The sequence below is a fragment of the Mya arenaria genome, chromosome 13 (assembly GCF_026914265.1).
Source record: "Mya arenaria isolate MELC-2E11 chromosome 13, ASM2691426v1".
Classification (NCBI taxonomy): Eukaryota; Metazoa; Mollusca; class Bivalvia; order Myida; family Myidae; genus Mya; species Mya arenaria.
In genome coordinates, this window is record NC_069134.1 from 28,778,443 (window position 1) to 28,789,498 (window position 11,056).

General features: G+C 34.8%; 1 protein-coding gene across 1 annotated transcript; it reads left to right on the top strand.

The window, feature by feature from the left end:
- Positions 1-1,325: 1,325 nt before the first annotated feature.
- On the top strand, positions 1,326-9,286 carry LOC128215016 (ceramide kinase-like). Its single transcript, XM_052921749.1, has 10 exons — positions 1,326-1,583; positions 1,920-2,099; positions 2,616-2,744; positions 3,348-3,411; positions 4,034-4,179; positions 4,397-4,471; positions 6,472-6,618; positions 6,950-7,153; positions 7,392-7,576; positions 8,066-9,286. The coding sequence occupies exons 1-10, from the start codon at positions 1,472-1,474 to the stop codon at positions 8,282-8,284; spliced, it is 1,461 nt and encodes a 486-aa protein (XP_052777709.1). The 5' UTR covers positions 1,326-1,471; the 3' UTR covers positions 8,285-9,286.
- Positions 9,287-11,056: the final 1,770 nt, after the last annotated feature.

Consider the following 11,056-nt stretch of genomic DNA (forward strand, 5'->3'; position numbering starts at 1 on the left):
ACGATCAGTCGCGTTTTAACGTGATCTTGTCTGGATGCATAACGCACATTGTTTGCGAACGTGTAATTAAATAAAATATGGTGATGGGGTCTAATAAGCAGTGAAAGAAATTCACAGACAAATCATGAAATGAAACGTGGCGTTCTTTAAGAGTACAATGTGTACATTTAATTGTGTCATTCGATGTAACGTTGAATATTGTTGACAGTTGACCCCGTATAATTGTGGTATTATTTGAAAGGGAATTGTTGACTGATAACTTACATGTAAAATAACGGAAGCATGGTCCCTGGTTCTTAACGATGCGTTTTTACTTCGTGCGTGGTCAGTTTGAAAACGGGATACACTGATCGGTGGAAAACAAGGTATGCATGTACATTTAATATCAGGTGACAAAAAGAAGGGTGTTAAAGCATGAACACCTGACATATAATAGCTACTATAATGGATGCACACCAAAACTGAATGGCAATGTGGTTAAACGTATGAGTAAATATATAATATACTTCTGGGCGTATGTGAGTTTTGTTGGTGGTTTTTTCCTGGCACTCCGATTTTCCCCACAGCACAAGACCACACTCAAGCGATACATCGCGCCAACAGCGGGAATGACTTTGCATAAGTTGAAATAAAATTCCTCACAACCGTCTTAAAAACATAAGGCTTAAACTTATCTATCTTATAGTGTATACAATGCATACATGTGCATTTCGTACAGATGCAAATCATACGTTCTGTTCTGTTGAACAAGTAATGCTTAAGCGGTCATTGACTTCTTCCCGTATTATTACAGACAAAAACACCGCTGTAGGTATAGTTCTTTTCTCTTTCACCACTAAAGTAATAGTTAAACATAAAGTATATAACTTGACCATGGATATAGGTCCATTTTGTTCAAATGAAACATCATTAATTAAGCGGTCCATAAATTCGTATTAAGCAAATAAGACTCCGCCGTAAAGGTTTAATTTTTGCTATTTCAGCAGTTATATTGAAACTTTAAACAGGTATTTCGAAATTAGCACTAGAGGGCTTGTCAGTCTGACCTTCAACGGGTAATTACCTAAAATAGATAATGAATTCATGTTACGTTTTTGAAATGAATCCTGCATTCATTGACTAAAAATACAAAACTGGAAAATGTAATTCTCTATTTAAAGTAACGACCAAGCCTCCTGAACGGAGAGGGGAGGAGCTTTAAACAATGTAGTAGTTTCTCAATGGCTGAGGTTTTAAATTCGCTACGCTTCGTATATATAAGATCATAGATCGTATACACAAAATATATTTGAATGAAATAAAGAAATTGATTCGGACTGATTCAGTATATCATAAGATTTACTAATTGGACATCGGAGTTTTTAAATTTAACTTAAACGTTCATCGGAAAGTATAAAATACTATCAAACGACCGTATACAGTAACTGGTTATAATCTATTTGAACTTGAAAGAACATTGCATTTATTTAAAATGACAATGTCAGAAGCTATTGTAAACGGTTCTAAATGTTCGGTGAAGTTAGTCGGAGAAAAGCTGGTTATAGAAGAAAATTCACACGTAAAATCATCGGCATCATCCAAAAGTATGCTTAATGCATGGTGTTTAATATTTAATAATTATTAAAGTACCAATATATAAATTATTTTTTTACAAGTGATTTTATACATAATTTTGAAAACTAGGCAATTTGCATAGTTCTTTTGCAACACTTCTTGAATAAAAAAGTGCTCTGATAAATAACACTTTTATTTTTATATACCGATTGATATCTTATTCATGTGTTCGGTGATTAAGGTTATTTATTTAAACGTTTAGTTGTTCCAATTTCATCCAAGAAAAACTTTGATGTAAAAAGATGTCCATGAAGTTTATTTCAGCATGCCTGCGTTATTACAACTATGGACTATTTTTTCTGCAGGAGAGATTGAAGTGAAACACATTCTATCCGTGCAATACACGTGCGACAAGTGCCCGTGCGTGCGTCTCAATCACGTTGCCATACACACCAACAAGCGTCTACGGGTTCAACAGCTTGACATCAGAAGCGATGAACACACGTGCAAAACACTGGAAGAAAAGATTGCGAATTTGCTGAATGGTTAGTTATTTGAAATCATTTTTGCTGTATGGAGGCAAATTGTGCATAGTCGCTTTTCAATCTCACAAATACTTCTAGTGGCTGATTTCTGCCAAAATATGCTACGACGATATGCCATGTATTTGAGCGAAAATAAAAATTATTAATAAGTGGAATTTTCGCAAAGCTACATGCCGTATTTTCGTATTGTCTTGTATTCACATGTTTGCGTTGAATATACGATCTGGCAGATCGTTAGAAGGAAATAGTTGCATGAATTCTATTGCTATTTTCTCGTCTTTAATTTCATTTTTTTTTAGATTTTGCTCTTGAATTGTATTCAGTGTTCGTAAATTTCCTCGCCAAATCCTCATCAAGAGTCTGATTATGTCCTAGTATTTAAGGAATTTATCGCGTGCTATGTTTTATATTAAACTGTACGATAACATTGTCAATGTCATGGTCTTTAAACTTATTGCCAATATACCGAAGCATTGTGTGAAAAACTATCAACACCATTTTTCTAATTCTTTGCAGACTTACCGCGTCCCAGACGCTTGCTGGTGTTTATCAACCCAAAGTCCGGTCACCGAAAAAGCGTGAAGATCTACCGGACCAAAGTCCGGCCCCTCTTCAAGCTTGCAGGGATATATACAGAAATAGTCGGTACGAGATTATAACATCGTTAATCAATGAAGTGTTTTGTTTGTAATTCTTGTATGAATTGATTGTACGAGATTATTACATTGTTAATTAATGAAGTTTATTTGTTTGTAATTCTTGTTTGAACTGTCGGTACGAGAATATTACATCGTTAACCAATGAATGTTATAATTTGTAATTCTAGTTTGAAAAAGAGTGTTAGCGATATTTACTGAGAATAATCAGTGCCATACTAGATATTGAAGTATGAATATAAGTAATTTAAAGCGCTGTTTACAATGAAATGTGATTCATTTTTGTGATAGGTATTATTTTTTAACCGCGATTATGTACGACTTGACGCAGCACTTGAACAAAACATTTACCTTAATGGATTCATTGTAGTTTACTTTCTGACATTGATACTTTTAAATGTCAAAATTAGGCAACTATTATAAACATGACTCTGTTCCTATTTCCTTCTGAACACCAGCAGTTTTCTGTACCAGTTAGCAATGTCGACTCAACGGACTAACCGCAAAAAAAGAAATAAAAAACACTCATCATTTTAATCATGTACATTCATGACAAATGTTTTCATTTCAAATTTTTACTTGTCTTTTTCAGAAACGACACGAGTAGGCCAGCCCATTGATTTGTTGGCCAAGTACGACTTAAGTTTAATTCACGGGTAAGATACTATGTACTGTCTTAAAAAAATGCTATATAAACAAGATATGGTGAACATTTTTGGAAGGTAGATTCTATATTTATTAAAAGATATATATAAATACCTTCACACTATGTTCATCATTTACATGGTTATTAAATGACACTTTGCCGGACAGCAACGTTACGTATGTTACGAACGTAATAACTAGCTTGTGGTTTTATTAAACAGTTCCGGGAGGCTGTTTCAGCTTAAATTATCACGTAACAAAGTAGCTAATCGTATCAAGTAGAATCATTACTTAATTAGAGGCGTTTGTCAGTTTTGCGCGAGGTTGATTCGAATAACATCCAACAACGGAAGTGATGATGACATTCAAACTCCGTTTATACAAAAACCTCAGTTTTCCTAATGACAATATACGATAATTAATGATGAGCATTCAAGAAAAGGAGAAAAAAAAAAAAAAAAATTATGTACTGATGAACATAAAGGTCAGTACTTCCTCGTAATATGGTTAAAGGAGTTGCTGTGATGAAGGATGTTTGTTCTGTATGAACTTTGTATACATACTTCATCAAAAAAGATAAAATATTTAGTATACAAACGATTGGTAAATGGATTCATGTTGGCTTGTTTTCAGTATCGTCTCAATCGGCGGCGACGGGATGTTCTCCGAGTGTGTCAATGGGCTTCTTCGTCGGCTCCAAGCGGACTCAAAGGTGGACGCCGATGATGCCAACGCCGACATTACACCCTCTAACATCCCCATTGGAATCATACCCACTGGTAAGAAAGTTTGATGATAGTTTTTGTTATTGATATTTAACTTCTCGGCTCTGAATTCACTGTGAATTTAACAGTTCGCGCCAAGAAAAACAAAGGAGAACAAAACTGGTAACGAAGGTGCATCAGCTACCGCGCTCGTCTTTATTTTTAAGTATTAAAGAATCTAAACACATGTACTTATGAAAGTCATAAAGATTTTTTATTTGCTACAATTCAGGTTCAGGGAATTACCTTATGAACTACATTCATGGTACAAAGGATGTGGAAACAGCAACCTTGAAAATCATTCTAGGTAAGTCTTAATTTTAATATCTTGATGTCAAACTTGCAAATAGTTTAGAAGTATAATTGGATGGCAGAGACAAGGTGGCTTACTATCACAAAATAACTGAAGACGCTAAACAAACCTAGTCAGGACTTTTTGTCTACCTGCTTTACTGTCTAACAGGCTAATAGGATTTCAGGCGGAATCATATTATTTCGTCTTAGATTTTTCGCGAAACAAGCCGAAAGGGCAATGAATACGAATACAAACTTCAGTGGCCAAACTGCAAATCTTCATTTCATTGTAAAAAAATCGAGTTGAGTATTGATGATGAAATTTGCTGAATTTTATTACTATTACTTCTACAGTGTATTTGAAATTGTACCATTATTCACATATATTTTGGAAACAACGAATGGAATAAAGATAATTATTTGAAAATTAATAAAAATGCTTTTCTGAGTTCGAGTCTAGTCTCGGATTGTAAGTGTTCGTTATCAAGGGCACATGTCACGTTATTAAGTAGTTTTCATCCTTTCTCGCCCAAAGATCGATTATACTACTTATATAAAGACATCAAACGCCAAATTGCATCAAAACAAACGAGTGAAACTCATTTATTCTAACTAACTCACGAAAGTCACGAAAATCAAATTATTTATAATTGATATCTTAACGAAACCGCACCTAAAGATGATAAAAAAATGAAATACATTTAGATAAAAATGACATCGAATTGGAAATGTTTCCGCTTAATGTAAAATACTGAGATAGCGTCTAATCGCACAAATGTCTTTGTTAAGAATTCACGATTTTGAAACAAGGGAGTAAATAACAAAAAAGTGAAACGGATAGTTTTCAAACTGCGCAAGTAAAAGTAACCGCTATAAATCCGACTTATTCAAATCTGGAGTTCAGATTAGTGTCTTCAAAACCATACTCACATTCCAAAAAAGAAAGTTTACTCACATATAGGCTCACATAACGGAACTTCGCTGGTATTAATCTCACCACAAAAATTTACCTGTAACAGGTAGCTGCATTCTTGATGCACAAACTACTCACGATGAAACCAAAATTAATGGGCTGGAGACCGCTAATAGGGTTGATCAATGTCATGGCTCATTCTTTGTGAGCTGGGTTTATCTAAAATATGAAGTCACCGTATTGAGTGGGTACATATTTGGACTGCTGCTGAAACCAAGATGCTGAGTTAATATTTTGTGGCTTTCAAGAATGCAAATAACACCTGAGAAATGTATTGGTAAAATTGAAGACAAAGAGGTATTTCTTTTTAGTCACGAATTAGTGTTACAATGATTACAGTCACAGGGTTAAACTAAAAAAAAGATGCAATTAAACAATTCTAAACCGCAAGTCATTTGAAGTCTATAAATACATGTAATTAATCAGTAAGTTTAGCTAAAATCTATATTTAGGAAAGGGTGTATACCTTGGATGCTGAGAAGGAATCAGAAAATCATTGATCATGGTAGATCTTTCTTCGAAAATGTGATTCAAAAGTGATCTATTGTCGTGCTTTCAAAATACATCTTCATTCAACAAATCATTCATAAAATTGTCGTACATGCCAGCAGTCACATCAATAAACAACTACAATTCGAGTTGTGGTTAAACGAGAATGTAGGGAAAAACTGACGAAATCAAATTGTTTTAAATTGAATTACGTCAAAGTGTTTGCAAGAGTTGTATATGATGATGATGACGACTTCGACGACGCCGATTGATGATTGATGAATATTGATGATGATGACGATGTGATGATGATGATGATGATGATGATGATGATGATGATGATGATGATGATGGTGGTGGTGAGATGATGATGATGATGATGATGATGATGATGATGACGACGACGACGACGACGACGACTGATGACGATGATGATGATGATGATGATGATGATGATTATGATCATAATGATGATGATTATGACAACGACGACGACGACGACGATGATGATGATGATGATGATGATGATGATGATCTTTCTATTCTTTCAGGTGACCACCACATGTCGAACGTTGTGAGCTTGCACGAGGGACAGCGGTTGACGCGGTACGCAAGTCTGCTCGTGGAGTTCGGGCTGATCGGCGATATGATGCACGATTGTGAGAAATTCCGCTGGATGGGGCCCTGCAGATACAGTGGTTGGTATTTCCATTTATCTGTTTAAAACTTAATTTAAAAATTGGATAGGGAACAGTGTATCTATACTACAGCGTTAGAGCCATGATCGATTATCTCCGGTATTACGTCTGAAGATAGTATTATAGTTTATATATATATATATGTAATAAAGACAACGTTTCAATGTTAAATATAAATAGTTATTAAATACATGTACTCTTCATGGCGCTTCACAATAAATAAAATGATAATAACTTTCAAACCATGTGTGTGTACTCTGGGTAATACATAAATACAAGTAAAACACGAGTACTAGAAATATTTAAAAACCGTCTTTCACTTTTTTCGCAGTGATCCCGATGAAATCACTAGCAAAACGGAAAGTCGTAGATGTAAAGCTGGAGTATCTACCTGAAGACGCCAAGGCTGTCAGCAGCCCGCCTAGACGTCGTGCATATTCCCGCCAAAAGTCACTACCGGCTAGTCAGATAGGCGACATCCCACGTAGCCGCCTCTTTTCCAACCCGGAAGGATCTGTTGGGAAGAAAATCAACGGTATGTTGAATATAATGTGATTCTTCGGAATCTCGCTTTTAAGAATACTCAGCAAATTTGATGCGTTAAGATTAAGAAACAATGGTTAATTACAAAAAAATAAGCAAAGAAGCAAACAAATATTTTGGGTCTAAAACGTTCGTGTACCGAACCTTGACGATCTTAAAAACAATGGTATTTTAAATTGTTTAGGGATGGACTAGAAATCTTACGAAAATGTTGTTTTCCCATTACTTAGGTTGGAAACAAATGGAAGGGTCCGTGTACGGAGTTGATAGCTACGTTGTCACACAACGCGAAAAACAAGGGGCGCTCGTACCTAGGTTCGCAGACGACGCTTTAACAGTTTGGATGACGGACAAATGTGGCCTCTCTGATCATGTAGAACAGCTGTCCAGGCTGCAGAACGCTAAATCTGGATTTGTAAGTATTATTATACTTATTTTATGGCCAAGATTAATTGTTCTTGAGTTTTGGTCAATCGGATTAATAAAAAGTGAGATTTAAATAGTAAGAAGTTATAATTTGTTATTTTAGAGATTATCTTTGATGGCAAAAATAGTAATTATATAACTAGTCGAACTGGTAATTAGGGCAGACTAAAATTATTTTCTCCATACCGTTGTTATTTTACTTAATACTGTCGTGCTATTTTCCCTTTCGAGAAAGCTAAGCGCTTATTAGACAGAAAAACAAACAATAACTCTTTTGCTCAAGTGTGGCCAAATTGCAAAGGCAAAGCCGATTTTAATATTAAATAAACTCGTACTAAAGTTTATCTTAAATTAAAAGGATATGCACCTTATATGCATTCTGTGGTCCAAATAATATGGCCGGCAGACAAGCAAGTAAACTCCACATGAACTCAACAAGTCTCTCCAACAGTCTTTAACCTATTTCTCTTGTTTTCAGCTAAACTTCGACTTTGTGAGAAAAGTGAGAACGACAAGGTACAGGGTAAAACTGTCGTCTGCGGCGGCTACGCTCGATTCTGACGGCAAACGTCATCTGAAGAAGAAATTTTATATCAACGCTGATGGAGAGGCTATTAAGTTAGACACACCGGAGTTCGAAGTAAAATTGCACCATGAGGCAATGCCTATATACGGTAAAATCGATGGGTTACCTTGAAAATGCCCGCACTTTCTTCGTGCCAAAACCCCAGTGCCCAAACACTGAATTGTTATTTTATGACGACGGGTCCAACTCGGACTGCGATAGGGCAAATATACACACGCTTTCAGAAGTCTACGCATACAGTTCAGAGCATGTTGTGCCAAATTCTACGCAAGATTGCCAAAATGCCCAAGTACTGACGCAGAGAGAGAAGGGAGGAGGGATTCAGTTAAATAGCTTGTCTGAGAATGGTTCGACTAGCGACGAGTGATGGGAAGCTAAATGACAATACCTTGCAAGCTTTGCAAAGGGTGTGGCAGAGGCTTCCCGATCTACGTAACAAGCATATTCAATGACATTGTCTTGAATGGAAACTAGACATCGAAAAACATAATGTGCACGTCAAATGTTATTGCAGGAATAAGAAAATATAAGGACACACCAGGTGCGCGAAATATACTTGCCAAACAAAGTCCCAAATCTCAGATTTCGGGGATTTTCATTGTGTATACATCTTCAAAGGCGCTTGTAGCCTTTTTGTCTACATGTGTTATACGTAATTTTGTCAGATAGGATAGATACAATAGGTATTTGGTAGTTCATCATTCGTAGATATCTTATAATGAAACGAGGAAGGAATATTCTTTCTGAAAACAAATATTGTTTGGTATAACATTATTCGTAGATATTTTGCAATGAAACGAGGAAAGAATATTCTTTCTGAAAACAATTGTCTCATTTATTTAATTTATGTTTCAAATTTAGCTTTTTTTCTGGAACATTAGTTGTAGTTTATTCGTCTACGCACTTTACTTGAACCACGACGAGAAACAGCATCTGTCTCGAGATTTAGTGATATATTTATTATGTTATTTATTCCGTTTAAGTGTTTTATTTATTTGTGATATAGAAATAACGAGCTATTTTTTACAAAAAATGGCGACGACCCCCGGCAAGTCTTATTTGACTGACGGAAGATTTTGTTCTTTTAAAATGTAATTTATTTATTTTATTGACTGCTCGCACGAGAACGCTTGTCTTAATGTTACATGTTTTGCTTTCATTATTGTTAATAATTTGTATGTCGCATCTATAAATATGTTTTTAATAAATCATTGATTATATAAGAACTTGTCGAAATTACTTTTGACAAAGTATGAAGCTGGCTACAACAAAGCATTGTTGTCGGAATGCTCATTTTATTCCGAACGTTGATTAAAACATCAAAATTATTTTGATGAATTCATTTCACTAGGACTCGTTGCATGCTAAGAAATATTTTTCCATAAATGTCTCTAAACGTAGAAGGCCTGATGTGTTTATGACAAGACTGATTTTAATATGATTAATAAAGAGTTACTTTAAAAGACAATTACAGTAAGAAACACTTAAACAATCACTTAAATGGCAGTACTTATGCGAATTGTCCTATAAATTAGTCAAGAGTTGATAAACTATTGTAAAACACTGGTAACCACAAAATCTGTGATACAATAAGCCACTTTTGAAAATTCATTAGTCCCATATATCATTTGTCATAACGAAAAAGAAGCTACCTACTTGTATGATTCCCTTTGTTAGTTCGAATATGTTGAGCCGGTTTAACACAATTGTTTTAACAATCAAACAGTATACAAAGGGAGATCATCTCGCAGACGAAAACATGAATTTACAAAATTCATTAGATAGATTAAGACGAGAACTTATAGCAAGATTCAACAACACACAAAGAAGTTTAAATTCCCCATTTGGCCATTCACTTCAGGAAACATGTGAAGAATTTTCGAGGTTGCAGGTTGTTTTTGCACAAATATTTGTAAAGGTAGCACTGAACAGTTTTAATCCGGACAGCTGCTCGAATAACATGATATTTATAGTTAAATTATTGACAATAAAATTACAACTTTTTTCAAATTTAGTGGTAAATTTAATACTTCTAAAATTCCTAGATAATAACAAAAAGTGATTGGTTTTTGCCTATTGATTTTTATTATCCAGATGAAATCTTGAGTTATAGTTGCTTTTAAATAATCTTGCTTTGTTGGTGAAAATAGTTCGTCCTATGACTTTAGTACCACTGCCAGTCGGTTTTTGTACAGAAGAATATATACTAGTATACAGATACATCCCTCTCCTCCGAAAAAGGTGCATAGGCCTGCACAAATTCCTTAATCATTCTATTTCAAGGGCTTTTTTAGGAGGTCTTGCATGTTTTATTTACCCATATATATATAATTATACGTCAGGCTAATTGTGGGCTCAAGCGTGAATTACATTTCTAACTTTCTGAACTCAGTGAACTGTCGACGTTTGTGTCATTTAGTAACTCGGCAGCGTCATTTCACCTGCATGTGACAGTCCCCTACTGAAAGGCAACAATATGCCGTTATATATTTTTATTCAAATGTAATATCATTTGTGCATTGACAATGCTTCCACTGACCGTTCCAATGCGGTCATCCCATCGTTTATCTGTATAGCTATTTTGAATCGTGTGTAGTCTGTTTCTGGTGTTCAATTTGTGTATGTGGTGTTTTGCATTTAAATGTTCATAAGATTGTCAAAACAGGCATACCGGACTTAATACTTATCGCTTATAGTCATTAGTGGCAGTGCAACCTAGGTATTCCGATGAAAACATTTCTGAAAAAAAATATAGATATTATTGTAGAAACGAGTGTCTGAAAATAGATATATTTAAAAAATAATTAACCATACTGGATTTGTTAATTAAAACTCAATTTTGATTATAAACCTTTATGGCTGACTTTGCCTTACAACTATATT